General features: G+C 41.3%; 2 protein-coding genes across 5 annotated transcripts in view; both read right to left on the reverse strand.

The window, feature by feature from the left end:
• LOC145457658 (uncharacterized) lies at positions 1–5082 on the reverse strand. Its single transcript, XM_080335882.1, has 6 exons — positions 4800–5082; positions 4260–4417; positions 4049–4131; positions 2561–2740; positions 1790–1942; positions 1–368 (listed from the first exon to the last, which is right to left on the reverse strand). Exons 1-6 carry the CDS (start codon positions 4911–4913, stop codon positions 175–177), a joined length of 882 nt encoding a protein of 293 aa, XP_080192008.1. The 5' UTR covers positions 4914–5082; the 3' UTR covers positions 1–174.
• LOC145457657 (TBC1 domain family member 9-like) overlaps positions 4800–16312 on the reverse strand; it is a 26226-nt gene continuing 14713 nt past the window's right edge. For 2 of the 4 annotated variants that reach the window (XM_080335881.1, XM_080335878.1), the window contains exons 18-26: positions 14129–14224; positions 13962–14067; positions 13088–13253; positions 12389–12531; positions 12249–12330; positions 11521–11597; positions 11344–11460; positions 8275–8314; positions 4800–7983 (exon numbers count right to left, since the gene is read on the reverse strand). In XM_080335881.1, coding sequence (XP_080192007.1) covers positions 7649–7983; positions 8275–8314; positions 11344–11460; positions 11521–11597; positions 12249–12330; positions 12389–12531; positions 13088–13253; positions 13962–14067; positions 14129–14224 — 1162 coding nt within the window. In that variant the 3' untranslated portion in view covers positions 4800–7648. The remainder of the gene's footprint in view (positions 7984–8274; positions 8315–11343; positions 11461–11520; positions 11598–12248; positions 12331–12388; positions 12532–13087; positions 13254–13961; positions 14068–14128; positions 14225–16312) is intronic. The other 2 variants (XM_080335879.1, XM_080335880.1) reach the window with 2 other exon arrangements.

The raw sequence follows: 16312 nt of genomic DNA on the forward strand, positions 1-16312 counted from the left end.
TTCTCCAAAATCGTACTCGTTTATTACGAACGAAGAGATCACAAACAGCATAAGCACGAAAATATTCGTGTGATAGTTCATTAACAATTTGTCACAAGTATAGCATGAGGTATACTGCAAATTCTATTTAAAAGTGTACCGCGGGATAAACAGGACAATCCTGCACAGATCATGTTACACTTTCTCGTATTGCTTATGCCAGGGTTGGTGCCATTCGGGATGAATCTGAAAGTCATGATGGTATTTCTGTCCGGCTTTAGCGAACATGCTCGAGTAGTCCGTGATGTGAAAGTGAGGGCCAGCGTTTGGTATCGGTTGCTTTTTGGCATTTTTCAACGCTTCAATGAGGCGGGCGACCACATCGTTTTCTGAAAAGATATAGTTTGTGAGTTTTAGGAAAATGAAAAAGTACTTTTCGATATGTTAGGACACATTCGCACTAATCTCACGTATCGATGCGTCCCTCGGCGGTTTGCGTTGCTTCATACACAATTTACATTTTAGGCTTCGCAAGCGGGGTGACATATTTGCTGGTTAGCCACGGCATAAAAAACACGCGTGATCCAGCACTGAGGGATGGGAGTAACACAGGAGCTCATAAACTTTTTATACAGCAATACTTGAAATACGCTATATAAAACTCAATATGTTTCGCGTGAATTTCCTTTGTTTTGTCATTCTATCGTAAATTCGTCAACTGTGGAATTCAAATATAACGTGTTGCTGTAATTATCATGTAATTAATGGTGAGCCTCGATAATCCACATTGCATACCGCTATAGAACAACCGACGGAAGCCACCTTGCCGAGTCCTCTACTCCGCCAAATCGATTAAGTATGCTATACTGATTCAAAAGCGGGAATCGAATATCAAACCTTCGCTCAAATGGAACTGAAACTGTGTTGAGCACGACGTGCATGAGTTTGAGTTGGAGAAGGTCCCTTGTTTACAGGCCTCAGTGCAGTACGGTTGTTCAAAAAGAGCTTTTTTCCGGATCCCAGTGATTCACTGATCAAATTGTTAGGTTGCCTCAAAAACGCTGAGCTCAATTCCTACCAGTAGAAGCCGACGCAGAGCCAATTGAAAATTTTGAATTTATTTAAAAAAAAATATAAATAACATTTTCAAATTTTACAGTCAACCCCATAAAATTGTTTAGTTGCCTAAAAAAAACGACGAAAAACAATTTTCGCTCAATTCCAACCAGCAGAAACGAAGTTATTGCAATTGAAAGCTTTAAATTTGTTTTGCGTCGTTATCGTAGACAGCTAAACAATTTCATGAGGTTTACAGTCAAATTTGAAAAAAAAAATAAGCCAAATTTGGTGTGCAGCATTTTTGCAGGCAACCCAACAATTTAATCAGTTAATCCCCGGGATCCGGAAAAAAAGTGATTTTTGAAGAACCCTATTCTGCAGTCTGCAGCCATTATGTTGCTATATTTGCTGTTGTGCAGACCAAAACAAAATCAACTCAACTTAACTAAGCTACGTAAGTTAAGGAAATTAGCCAATTTGACAACTAACCTAACTGCAATTGATATGATTTCATAACGTAACAATAGAAGCAAAAACAGAAATGTGGAAAGTGTCCACTTTTCCGCGTCTCAAAATATGGTAACCATAGTATTATGCTAACTTCGAAAACGTGACAAATATATTGACCATGAAATAAAACACTAAGAATTTTATTCGTATTTCATGGACACAATAAACAATAAGCATGGACCCCAGTTTAAGAGCGCCTGGTCCCACGCAAGCAATATGTAAAGTACGTCACATAACACACCTTCGTGACCGGCTCTCTTCAGCCACCTGTTGGACGCGAAAACTCCATTTTGATGTCTGTCAGACGCAAGTTTCCGACTGGTGATGGGTCGGTCTGTTTTAATCTCATTGGGCTCGGATATTTCGTCAATAGCGTCCTTGATTCGTTTTGCATCTGAATGCAAACCACAAATATTTTATGTGCGGCGTTATAGTCCACGGCAGTGTAGGTAGCCATAGGGGGCAAAACGGTACACACTAGTGCGGAGCGGATCGACAAATTCTCTGGTCCGGCTCCGGCCGTATCAGGAAAAGTACTGATCCGGCTCCAATCCGGTCCGGCCAAAAATAAAAAAGTCCGGCCAGAAATCCGGCCCTACTCGGTACGGAGGTTCCGCGAATTGATAAATATGCCTTGTTTATGTTCACACTGGCTTGGAGGTTACTTACATGTGGTTGGTTGGTAGTTATATAGTTATAAAAGTCATGCTTATCCATAAAGATTTTCCAAAAAGTAGTGATCCGGCTCCGATCCGGTCCGGCCAAAATTGTAAAAATCCGGCCGGATATCCAGTCCGGCTCCGGTCCATGCTCCGCACTAGTACACACTCCCCGCGACAGTTAGGTTTTTGTATATAGCATGTGTTGATGTATAGCATAATTCTAGATCCTCACGTTCACGAATAACCTACATCCGAAAATTGATGCAGATCGAAGGATATACTGTCTATCTACGGTACCGCGTACCCGCAGCCTGCCACCAGCCGTAATATGGTGATTGTACGCTGCGTACCTCGTTTGGTGCTAACTTTCATCCACGCTTCCGTTGCTTGAGCAGCTCTCGGATCCATGATTCGCCTCAAGTTCTCGCGGTCCTTGTGATCTCTGACGGATCTCGACGTGCTTGGCCGCCTCTGCGGGTGATACGCTCGGAGACGTTGAGCCCCGCGAATTTGGAGTTCATGACTTGACTCTGAGTAAAACGCAACACTGTATTAGTATCATGTACCGCTCAACAAAATTCTACTGCGGGTATGGGGTGTTACGTTTTTTTTAAAATCTTTAAACAAATCACGAATACATCACAGCACAATACAGTTGTTTATAAGTGGCCAAAGTAGTCAGCGTTGCTACTCAAGTAGAAGTAGAACTAACACCGCAAATTTCAGCTGGTGGCTACTTCCTTTACGACTAACAAAAAATGACTAATGACTCTACGAATAGGTACAATCTTCGAAAATATATTCAGCGGTTGTTATATCGATTTTGCATATAAAAGTGATACGACCTTATCCTAAAACTAATTTATACCTTTTCAAAATCCATAGCGTGAAAAGTAAATAGTTTTGTCAGAACTGTCCAATTATAAGTGGAAGTGGTCAAAAAACACGATCACTTGAGTAAGTACTGCAAGAACGGTACGCAAAATCTGCTTCGAAAAACTAGAATCGTCACTGACCGGTGACCACCTCTGTACTCAACCATCAGAAAAGAGTGAACTGTACACGAGAGCTGTTTAAAAATTCCTTTTTTTTTCAAATTTTACTGGCTTCTTGATGAAATTGCTAGGTTACCTAAAAAGAAACGCAGCACGCCAATTTTGGCTCAATTCCAACCAATAGTGGCATTGCTACTGCAAGAGAAAAAGTTTTTGATTTACTTCATAAAATTTTATATAATTTTTTTGCATATTTCACTGGCTACACCATGAAAATTTTAGATGGTCTGGAAAAACGATGCACAAGAAATTTGACTCAATAATTCGAACAAGTAGTAACAAAATTATTGATTCTCAGACCTATAATAAATAATTAAAGAATTTGCCACCGTACATACAATTTTATCAAATCCAAAATTTTGTACCGGCATTCCAATACCTTTTCCTGTACTGGTTGGAATCAAGCCGGATTTGTTGTGTACCGTTATTTCGGACAACCTAACAATTTCATGGGGTAGCCAATAAAATTTGAAAAAATTATACTTATTTTTATTGAATAAATCCAAAACTTTTTTCTCTCATAGCAATGCCTCAATAGGTTTTAATTGCACAAAAATTGGCGGTAACCTAACAATTATATCATGAAGCCCGTATAACTTGAAAATAACAGTCATTTTTTAACAGACCTACTGTACACAGTATAGTGGGAGAACGCGGTAGACACGGTACATAAATACGAAAGCAAGACGCACGAGGAAATAATGATTTAGAATGGTTGCCGGTATTAGTCCTAAAAAACTATACTAAAACAAGAACCGCGAATAGCAGACTACCGGTACTTACTTGCACGATTTATGGCCTCCCGTTTTGCTGCGGACCTGTCGAAGCAGCCGTCTACTTTCTTCAATCTTGTAACCAAAAACACGCTGGAAAATAAACATCCTAGATGTGAACTGAGCAGGAGTCTCAATGTCAATATTTGATATTTACATATTTAGGTATTATGACATCAGTTGTGTAAGTTTATAGCCTTTTCGTCGGTACGCGGACTTACTCTGGTGGATGGGGTTTGTTCATTCGTTCTGGGGATGACGGCCTGACCCTTATCGAAGTGGGCTCATCCAAGTCTTTATGAGCGTGTAATCCGCTGTATGTCGTAACGGAAGAGTGGTTTCGTTGGATTTCCGCATGCCATCCTGCCCTGGCTTCTTTCTATAACATTTTTGATCGATAGTCTGATATTGCGAAATAAGTGGGTAGGACTATATAATTTGAAATATTTTCACTAAACGACCGCCGTTGTTGGCTACAATAACATTTTACATCATATCGTCGATATACTTCAAAATTGGTGAATCAACTTGACCAAATTACATTTTTGCACAGTTTCTACGTTAATCGATGGAAATCTTTGCTCGAGTTGGATAGAGACAATTAGTGAATTGAGATCTATAGCTCGATAATAGTTACAAATCATTTCGATACCATTTCGAGTATTTTATTGTAGTAGGAATTGTGAGCTATCGGAAATCGGAATTTCATGGACGCTATTGTGACGTCACTTAACACTATAAAGTAAAAAATAATAACTTACTTTTATCCGTTCTCTTTCTGCGGAGTCAAGCGGATTTACCATATTCCTTAGCGATGGGAATGGCGGTGCCGATCTCACCCTCAATGCGTTTGACTGATGACTTTTATATGCCATGATTATATATTGTATTATACGCTACATCCACTACATCAATATTAATGTTGTTTACCGTAAATCTAAAAACCAGACTCGTAACGCGTGTAGATATAAAGCGTTCCTTGTTTATGGTTGACCTACCGATCGCTAGCGACAGAATGAAGATACATCTCCAAGAATAGATCGATATCAAGTAACAATCTTTTGACAACGACGAGCCTCTCAATATACCGCTATATCGACAGAGCCTACGGATTAACAAAGGCAAATATGCTGAAGTATACCACACGAACCTCTGTGAAGGCTATTACGGCCGTGACGACAATCAGACAATGGGCCATTCAGTCTCTCCTTAGCCAATATTCAGTAGGTATCGAATCGACTGACCGGACATATAAACGGGTGTGCAGACAAGATGCAATGACATAGCTGTGACTAGCTGAGTCATACTGGTACAAGTATTGAAACTAAATTATCGACCGAGACGTAGGCCTATATAGCTACTGTTACTATATTACCAAATCAAAAGACAATGCGAAATAGGGAATAGATTCTTCATCAGAGTAGACGAAAAAAACTTCAATTAAAAATGCATAGGCGTTTGCGATCTAGAAACGAATGAAAGCGAACGCCTGCCGTCTACTGATTAAGGTATAGTAGGCCTACTGCTTCATGTCCTCCGTATTTGATTAAAGACACTGTTGTCAATTGATACCAGCATTAGATGGTGGTCGGTGTTTGCTGTTTGGCACCCAATCCAGACTAACCGGGTTAAGAGATCTCGATTTAGGTAAAGTATTCCATCCGCCCATTGCCTGCATCTACGACGTTTTTAGCGAAATCTTGACCATGAGCCAGATCTTATCCCTTATCCGCACATGACCTTGGTGGTGGTTACGCAATCGACGGACCCACACCTAACAATACGTCCACAATTTTGCTTCCAAATAGTCATGTCTATACCAGCCAAGACGCTCAAGTAAACGAAAATGTACACTGCACCGTTCAGAGAATTTGAAGCATTATGACACCACAACGCCAGTCTTCCGACCCCGAAAGCATCTGCTCCTCCCTATATTTCTCTGGCAACCACGTTTCCGACAACGGTGCCACAATTAGTCACCGATGATGCTGAAATACAGTAGGCCTACAATCCACATGCCAAAATGGAAGGTCTTGGATATACTCCAGTTCGAAAAAGAAAATTGGTACAAGGCCTCGCACACTATCGTTCGCCAGCCCACAAATTGATCACAGCATGGGCTTACGAATCAGTGCAATCTGCGACATGATCCTTCGTCGCTTCGGTCACAGTTAACGGGGGTCACTTGTTGTGACATTCTCACCCATAAAGGTGTTGTAAATCAATCCAAAACAATGGTCACTCGAGTAAACAGCACAAGCAGACAAAAATTAACCGACTCCCCCCAAAATTGCTTGTAACCTTTACTTCCTGATACCACGCATTCGCCCATTGCCACATTTCACACACAATACACACTTGCTGATTCGTACGGATATATTTCGGGGCGATTCCACGCCGGATATGAAGGAAAACTTTTCTTACGAAATCACCCGAGAATTAAGACAGGATCGCAATCGCGTAACACAAAATCGTAATTCAATATTGCACATGACGCAACGAAAGGCTACACTACAGGTATCGCATATCTATATATATCTGTGTTATACCGAGAAGACGTCCGAATATCCGGATACATAGCTCCAAACTGCCACCGCTGTGTCGGAATTTGCCATCGATTTATTGCGACTTCAAGTTATTTTCCTTAATAACATGAAACGGAACATATGATTCAAGCAATACGATTCGGTACAGGATATGAGGCAAACACTGATTTGGCCACCGCACAGTGGAGTCTCGACGCATGGGCAACAGTTCCCGAGTCACTCTCCGCAGACGAATGTTGTCCAAACCCGATTGGCAAGAATTAAAAGATATGACGTCGAACGAAAAGACTTCTTACCCTGTTTACCAGCACAGCTCCGGCGCAGACGCGTGGCTATGATAACTCGCATGCGTGTGAATACAGACATGCAAAGTTAACATGCTGATTCACCAACCAATACGGAAATTTCAAACATTGCGACGGCACTATAATTAATGGCACAATTACCACATGAAAAAGGTTAGCACAGTTTACAATTTAATTTTGATAACTTCAAAAGCAGGTCACATTCACATTCCCGACATTGGCCCGAAATCAAGATCAAAACAAAGAACCGTGACGTGCATCACTTCACAAATTTCATTACTATAGAAGCCATTGGCAAACTGTAGGCAAGCGGAACAAACATCTTTATTGCTACTCGGGCCGAACGCAAATGCAAGGTTTAGCAAGCGTCAGGATAACAAAAAATGCTGTGAAATGTTGGTAGGATATGATTCAATAATACAGCACCACGAGGCGTAAGCGTAATAGTTCATGATAGCTTTCCTGTAAATGCGATCTGAACGAGCAAGTAATGATGGTGTGGCCTGTGCTACGCCAAAGCCAGCGGATTCATTGCAATGTAACGGGATAGAGTAAAAAGATTAAGGATGTGAAATATCAGTGGCATTCCCAACATTTTTGATATGGACGCAATTCCTTCCGAAGTGTGCCAGTAGCGATAAGGCATGGCTAGAATACTTACAATAAGTAGGTGGGGTCTCGCATTACACTGTTAATAACAGAGAAGCACGTTGGCTGCATAACAATAATTCATGGAGAAAAATTGAACACTAGTCGATATCACGGTGTGGAAGGGGTAAGATGAACCCGCTCCACAGCGTGGTTACTCCTCAAAACGCCGATTTCCGAATCGATTTTGTGCTCGGCTCCGAAAAATTCAGTCAAAGCCTGTTCCGTCAGCACGGATGCCACAAATTGTTCGAAAGTGATGGTCCATTCGTTTGCGTCACCACCGCATGGCACTTTTTTCGCTGGAACTGGAGTGGTCTCAGTGTTGGCATCCTGCCCTTGTTGCTTATTTTCCATTGAAGCTGTTTCTGATGGCGCGTCGCATTCCTTCATTTCATCTGATTTCGTATCTGAGCCTGCAGAGTCTACAAACACAAATCCGTCGACTGTAAATACAAAGGTGATTAAATTCAGACATGCTACTATTAACACAGCAATGAAATCTCACCAGAAAGTAAGCTCAGGGTCGTAATCATGCAACTGTCTTAAAACTAGGTGTACACGAGGCACCGTTTCATTCCATGCCAATATTCAAATATGCTAACATTAACGTCGCAATGAAATTTAATCATAACATATGCTCAGTGTCATAATCACGCATCTCAGTTATGAAACGCAGGTGTGCAGGCAACGTTTCCTCAATGTTTACTACACTGACATGCAGCAAATATACAAACCTTCATCTCTTTTCTGCGACACTTGACTTTGAGCCCCGGCCTGAAATAAGAAATAAAATTTCATGACAGAATTGTTTCGAAAGCAAAGGATATTTGTGCGTCAGGGTTTTAATGACTCGAGTAATTTTTTCAAAATACGGAAATGACTTGACTCGACTTGATTCAATTTATGTATCAACTCGACTTGGACTCGAGTCATTGCGCATGACTCGAACCAAGTCATATGACTCGAGACTCAGACGACCAATACCGACATTTCATTGTAATTTCGAAGAATAGTAAAGTAACCACACTATTGGGATTTCCTCTGTTGGTACCGGTACTTGAAAATGTGTCCAGAAACTGCTAAAAGTGAGGAAAACAGGTGCATTATAAACGTGAACCATTTGATATCACCAAACAAACTGGAAACTGAGCCATCAACATAATGACTTGGACTCAAGTCATAATACCATGACTCGGGCTTGTCCCTCTTCCCGCTGACTTGGATTGACTCGGTGGTGAATTGAAAATGACTCGACGTGACTTGTGACTCGGAGCCTTGTGACCAGGGCTTTGGAGCCGGATCCCGGAGCCGGGCATTTTCACCGGAGCTGGAGCCGGAGCCGGAGCTCTACATAAAATTTAGCCGGAGCCGGAGCTGGAGCCCGGTATCTGAGGAGTAGCTCCGGCTCCGACGTATTTCATAAGATGCTATTATATATGCAACAACCACATCTGCTGATTTATCATAATTTAGGGTTACCATATTTTTGTAACACAAATTCCGGACGCTCTTTAGCGCCCACTAGCGGATTTCAAAATGAGGTGCGAGCACAATGTGAATCGATACGACGTCACACCAGCAAAGCTTTGTCTATCGACTAAAGGTGGTCACGATCCGATTCAGGAGTGTGTGGTTGTGTAAGATGTAACCAGGGCCGAAGCCACATTTGTTCAGCCCTGCCACGCCCAAATAAACAGTTAAACACTGATCTTGAGCCGACTGCGTAGGGTAGTCGATGCGACTTCTGTTGGCTTGATATAGGCTATGCATCTGGTTTCTATATGAGTCTGGTCGTGAAATGTTTTGAATGAATTATGTCAACAATATTGGTTCTTCCATACATTACTATGTAAGTATGTATGATCAGAGTTGATGTTTTTGCGGCATATACACCGACTCGTGATATTGGCTACATACACATGATCTGTGCATAACTGCATACGCATACCATCAGTGCATGGTGTGCATATGCCGCTGGACAGGGAAGGTATAGATATAGTCTTGTGCGGCTTTCTAATTCTTTCACCACCCCTCCATGCTATCACAATGCGCCAAGCCGGGAAGTCATAGATACCATGTGTTACTAATCAGGTCTTTCATGGTCTGATCCGGCCGGGGATCAAACCCACGACCCACCGATTAACAAGCAGGACGCTTCACCATTATGCTATCTTGTACATCGGTAATTCATATGTCCAAACGGCCTAAAGCGACTCTATGAAAAGACCGTTATCTTGTAATTGCGATTACAAGTAAACTTATTTCTGTAACTTAGCCTAATGTTATTTTTCTTTATTTTTGATCGCAGTTTTTGCGAGGTTGGTATCCCCATATTAAAACCAATGGGTATATACGTGTTACTACAGCGTGAAGAAACATTTCATGAAGCATAAATCTGCCCAAAAATAATATTGTTTATGTTGATTTAGGAAAAAATTATGAGCTTACTTCAAAATTCCTGACATTTAGGCATATTTTAGAAATTCCTCCCGGACGCAGTTTTAACAGTGAAATTCCGGACATGTCCGGGAAATTCCGGACGTATGGCAACCCTATCATAATTGAACAGCAGGCCTTAATATTAATGCTGTGCGCAGCAATGGCGTAGGCCGTAGAGTTAAGTGCGTTCTAGTGCAACTATGATGTTATCGACAATTGACAAGTATTCATTATGACGTCACAGGCCGGCACGGCGGCACCTATGTCTTCGTTGCTACATCGGATGTTACTGACGGCTGACAGACTCTAGATTACAATAGATAACTAACCTATGGGTAGATTAGTAATCTCTATAGATCAGGACGGGCCAAACTTCTGGTCTATAAGGGACACATGAAATTGATGATCGAGCGCGCGGTCCACTAGCCGCGCCAAGCGGGTAAAATTTACAAAGTTTATATATAAACCAGGTCAATAATATTATTACTTGAGTATATTGCGGGTCTACCGTATAGTATACCGCCTGCTAGGCTCAGTTTGCAAGGACACGACTATTCGGCGTCTGGCCACATCTATATCAAAGGTCTCCGATAATATGCGAAAATCCTTTTGTGCCTACATTTCACCGTCGACGATCTTTATGCGAGCGCAAACGCGAAAAGACTTTCTCCCGTAATTGCGAATACAGTTAGACTCAATCGGGTTAATTAGGCGTTTTTTTTTTCATTTTCAGTAGAGGGTGGGCTACCTAGCAAGAAATTGTGTGACAATTAAACACGCGAAGCGGGAAGAAAAATTTCACTACTATTTTAGTTTATTGTAATGTACGACGATTTACTGAAATTTTGACTGGACCCTAGACCTGCTATTGCGTCGGAACTGATATTTTAGTCATCAACATCCCAAGTGTCACAGTCAGACTTGTAATTTTTGGTTGACATTGCAAGTTCACAATCTGAGCAATTCATTTTCGATAATATAATAGGACATTACCTCACGGGCCACGCAAAACCCTCTCGCTGGCCACATTTGCGGGCCACCCCTGATATAGACAGGACCATTCGATAATTTCAGAGCCGGAGCCGGAGCTGGAGCCGGAGCAGTGGTTATAATGCGGCTCCGGAGCTGGAGCCGGAGCTAATGTATGATAGAAGAGAGCTCCGGAGCCGGAGCTGGAGCAGTTTAAATTTACGGCTGCTCCAAAGCCCTGCTTGTGACTTGGTTACAACCCTATTGTGCGCATGCATAACCAAGTATTTCGTCACAGTTGCGACACTCGCTCTTATACTGCTTCTACATTTCGTCAAATAGAATTCCGCTACGGCTTGCGGTCAAAAAGAAATCTCGGAAACGCGCATTCTCACTTCGCCCATTTTCAGCAGAAGAGTGGCGACGACGGATATCGCCTGGTACAATTCGCTCTCCTTCTCGTGGTCTCTGAACATATTGTAGACCGTCTTGCAAAGCTGAATGAACTGGAGCTGAGCAGGAAAGGCCAAGTTAACGAAAACGAACACAGCCCGGAATTAGATAGACGTTACCTGGTTCATGACGGGCAGCGGTTTAGCCGGATATTTCGAAGCGAGCATGTGTCGATATCCTGTGGGCTTTTTCTTGGCTGTGACCAAAATCGAAGTACAAATGGCCGTCAGATGGTGACTGGACCGTGTCCAACTCAGATTTTAAACCTATCGGGTATTGCGCCAAATCAAGTACCCGAGTGCAGGGTTGTAATGACTAGGGTCATGACTCGAGTCGAGTCTGACTCAAGTCGCGATTATTTGGTTGACTTGAGTCATTTTTTCAAATGCGTAAATGACTCGAGTCAATTTTTGTATTGACACGACGTGTACTCGAGTCATTGTGCACGATTCGAACCAAGTCACAGGACTCGCGACTAGGACGGCGAAAACAGACAGTTCATTGTAACCTCGAAGAATAGTAAAGTCACCACATTATTGGTATTTCGTCTATCAGTCTTGATACTTGGTTAATAGGGCCAGAAACTGTTTAGGACCGATGAAAATTATGATATTGTAAATGCGAGACATTCTATATCACTCGAGCAAAGTGGAAAAAAGTGGTTTGAACCGGATTGAACTTCGACTCGAGTCACAACACTATGACTCGGAACCTTGTGAATTGGTTACAACCCTCTCTCATTACTCGACTCAAACCGTTACAATCAATACACGATTCCCTTTCGACATACTGATATCATTGTACCCGGCCCGGCCGAGCAGTAAAATATCCACAGCTAATTGCTTACCGGGAGCTGACAATTTTTCCGCTTCTGTGACCGGAGATTTCTCATCGATAGCCCCACTTTCTTCAACGTTGCTTGCGTCGTCCTACGACGAATTTTTTTTAAATTTTACTAATCCACCGCAACGCCGCTTTGCTACTGACCATGGCGTAATGGTCGTCGACCATGTCTTTTGTGATAGGCTCATTTTCGACATCGACTTTCGGCAGCGGGTCGGGATCCGGTAATTCCACCCCGGTATCCACCGTTCCGTTGGACAGCCTGGCGACTTTTTCTTGAAAGACTTCTGCGAATAGATATGAACACGGCTTGCTGGTGGTGCATCACAATACAGACCTTTTTAGTACCTATCCACACCGATAGCTTTGCACACAGTCAGAACCTCATCGCAAAACATAGCGAGACGGCAAACAGGCATTTGCACAGTCCAAATACACCAATGATTTGCTAAATCTGATTACTTTCCAACATTGCTTTCCATAATATAATTGTTGCTGGTAAGATGTTATCAGCACATTTTCACGTTGCCATTAGATAATATTGATTTCAAAAAAATTAAAAATTTTCGGTCTGCATTATATTTTCCAATATTATTTTCACAATTCCTGCCATATCTTTATCTACAATTCGCAAGCCATTTCTACCTCATTTAAAACATGTCACAGTACAGTCCGTTCAAACTTTTACATGTTAAAATTGAGCCAAATTTATCTAGTAGCGCTTATTTAGGCAATCTAACTATTTCACAGGGTCGTACGTGAAATTCGAATAAAAAGAATTTTAAACTGCCTTAGACTCTACAGCACACGTCACCGAGCGACATACAACGGCAAAAGCCTCACCATTGACGTCACCGTCGGCAGCCGTAAAGAACTGCATGGCCTCGACGCCGAATTCCGCCTCTGGTGAATCCATCGAGCAGCAAGGCGGTAGATGCAGTCGATATATCAGAGAGAGTTTCTGTTGCACATCGCCCTTACACATGATTCCAAGAGTAACCGCGAGCTCCTAATAAAATATACGACAACGCTCTGCATTGCTGATTCGTTAAATTCCGCAAACACAAAGTCTCCGCATGATTGCATGGACACGGGCAACGTTTGACTGGCAGGGGTGGGCCGCATTTTAGAATAATTGGGATAATAATCGTCGCCGGAAAACCCCACCTTGTTATGTCCATTTTTGAAAATTTTGACTTTGACCATATAATTTGGACATAAACCAGCTTTGCTCCGAATTTACCTTGAAAATTCAAGTTTGTATGTAAAATCTAAAATAGTCAAAACAACAGCCTTTGTAAGATTACACACTTAATAATAAAATATAGATGTGTATTATACAGTAATACAAACAAAAACGCATTCCCGAGCATTCATTTGATTACAACCCACCAAAGCGGTGCTCTGCGTTTTTAAGGTTCATTGAGTTAACAAAACCTGCTTCCTTACCGTTCTTTTGCAGTCATCATTTACTGTGGGCTGTAAAAATCTTAATTTAATAAACTGCGCCTATTATTAGGATGTTCGGTTCAGAGTTCAAAGTCATACATATTCCTACACCTGCAACACCGGGACAAGTGATACTTTTGTGTCGAATTTTTATTGAATGTAAAACGCTTTTTGATTTCTAGCTCATAATGGTAGAGCCTACCGCACACAACGTTGTCACGGGCTGTAGTTTGCCCACCCCTGGCTAGAAAGATTCAAGCGAACTTACCCTGAAGCTGACTGTGTGATTTTCCTCCAGAAGCAGGAAGAAACGTTGGACGACTTGTTTGCTGACGTCACCGAACCTCCAAGGTGACAAATTCGAAAACAGATATCTACAAACAAACAAAGAAATGCTGATATGTCACATTTTTGATAAGTCCACAAAACACCGACATGAATAATTCCTTGTCCGCGACGAATTGATCGTCCGAGGAATTCAAAAGCACTCCGGCGCCGGCCCCTTCCTCCTCATCGCCACCCCAATACGTCCTAAGAAACAATTGTCGGATTAAAAACAAAATACAATTAAATAGTATAATCATATACAAATGAGCCTGAATGTTTTCGGCTGACACTCGTCAGGGGTAATCGTCAGCAACCAGGGCATGGTATGGTATGGTATGGTATGGAAGTAGGGTATGGTATGGAACGAAATTTCGGTATGGAATATGGAAGAGTGCAAGTATGGTATGGTATGGAAGTTTCCCAAGTATGGTATGGAACGTGTTTTCCATACTTCCATACTTTTACCATACTTTGACAGTTTTGCCAGAACCATGACAATAATCCTACTTTCGATTTGTCAAATTGATTGCATACCACAGAAAATCGCTCACTGTCCGTCCATTGTTCATATCTCAAATTCTGATTCATGACTCACCCTTCCCTGTCGACATCTATTTGAAGACAACAAAGTTTCGCGACGCACATATGAATGAAAATAATATTAATAATAATTATTCTGATTTAAATATCATAAAAATGAATGATATTCGACCGCTATCGCGTGACAAGTGCATTTCGCTTATCGTAACTCCCACTACGTAAATAACAAATGTAGTTTTAAAATCGTAGACTCTGAGAATGTAGAAGTTACATGAATATTTTTATCAATTTGTTGAACTTGGAAATAATTTTCTGCGCTTGGGGAGGATGATCATCACGCAATATCTATTTGACATAACCATCATTGTGATTCAAAAATATGCAGCTCGTCTTGGAGCGACGTTACCATATGCCGGCCTACAACACGCATTGTAACTTCATGAAATCTTGTTATTTCTGATATAATGGACAGAGGACACCTTGATATGGCTAATAAAGTTAGCGAGTGTGACCCACAGATTGGCGGAGAAAATAGACGTTTGATTAGCTGTCGCAAAATGATTGTAGTGGTGTAAAATTATATTTCAAGATATATTCTAATGCAGGTGTCTCCAACCGGTGGAGAATACCCCAATTGTGGGGAATTTAGGGCCTTCTGGTTGGGAATAGACTCACTTGGAAAACATATTCTTTACAATGTACATTATTAACTTCGTTTATTAAACGTCTGTATGAAATGCCGATCGTATATATCTCTAATATTTCTTCGCTCATTTGCAATTTAGCAATTCCTATTATCACTGCTTCCAATTAGCGAGAATCGAGTGGACAGCGGCACGCGATCTCCCTCATATAGGATGTTATTCATTCGTATGCGAAATGGTGTGATTGAAATCACCTGATTCGTTAAAATAAAAGTTTATATGTATATGAATATGTACTAACGGGAGATCGTGGAATCGCTAATTGATAGCATAGCCGGACTCGTTACGGATGAAATGAGATATTTCATACTGCTCGAGTTATAGTAGCGTGCGACAGTGTAGGTTACGGTGGCTTATATCTACCATAATCATAAAAGTTCGTCAACACCTGGAAGTTTATCTGACCCATGCAATATATTCGGCATTTACACATGTAAATTGATGCTACCTTGGCACATTTGAAAAAATCTCAAACCCTTCCTATTTTACTGTCAGCTTAATTACCCCACAACATTGCGTGTACGGTTACCAGTTCACTGCTCATTTATTTTATTGCGTGCTGTTCCATTTTGGGGTCTCAACTTTCGCCAATATCAAGTCTTTACAAAAGAAATTCAATTGTTAAATGTATAAAGGTTGGGGACCTATCTTATAATTTGACAATACCTTTGTGTTATGTAATTCGGTAGGTCACTGCTAGCAGTACGTTACCACACTAGATTTACATGTCGTGAGATTCTGCTGTGATTTCCAAATAATCCCGTGTGTATATATAGGCCTATATACGTTCTTACACCGTTGTCCACATATGATATAAAGAAACTGGGGATATCATTGGAGCATCGGGGCTGTTTAAATGGATAATCTCATCCAAAATAATTAGAATATATACACTGGAACATTTCCACACGTCAAAAATAGAATATCCTTTGAGAGGTTGGTCAAGTTGCGAAAGTATGGAAAAAGTATCAAATATGGTATGGAAGAATGTTGCTATGGTATGGAAAATTGTCAAGTATGGTATGGAACGATTGGGCGGGTATGGAGT

Source organism: Botryllus schlosseri, chromosome 15, assembly GCF_051294905.1.
Source record: "Botryllus schlosseri isolate E-star chromosome 15, Bs_hap1, whole genome shotgun sequence".
Classification (NCBI taxonomy): domain Eukaryota; kingdom Metazoa; phylum Chordata; class Ascidiacea; order Stolidobranchia; family Styelidae; genus Botryllus; species Botryllus schlosseri.

What these genes read in the sequence shown, in the direction of transcription:
- LOC145457658 (XM_080335882.1), bottom strand. Translation starts at nt 4,913, where the DNA reads ATGGCATATAAAAGTCATCAGTCAAACGCATTGAGGGTGAGATCGGCA. An exon ending in AACAAACCCCATCCACCAGA is followed by an intron (nt 4,132 to 4,259) that starts GTAAGTCCGCGT and finishes TTTATTTTCCAG; the next exon opens with CGTGTTTTTGGTTACAAGAT. An exon ending in GGAGGCCATAAATCGTGCAA is followed by an intron (nt 2,741 to 4,048) that starts GTAAGTACCGGT and finishes CGTTTTACTCAG; the next exon opens with AGTCAAGTCATGAACTCCAA.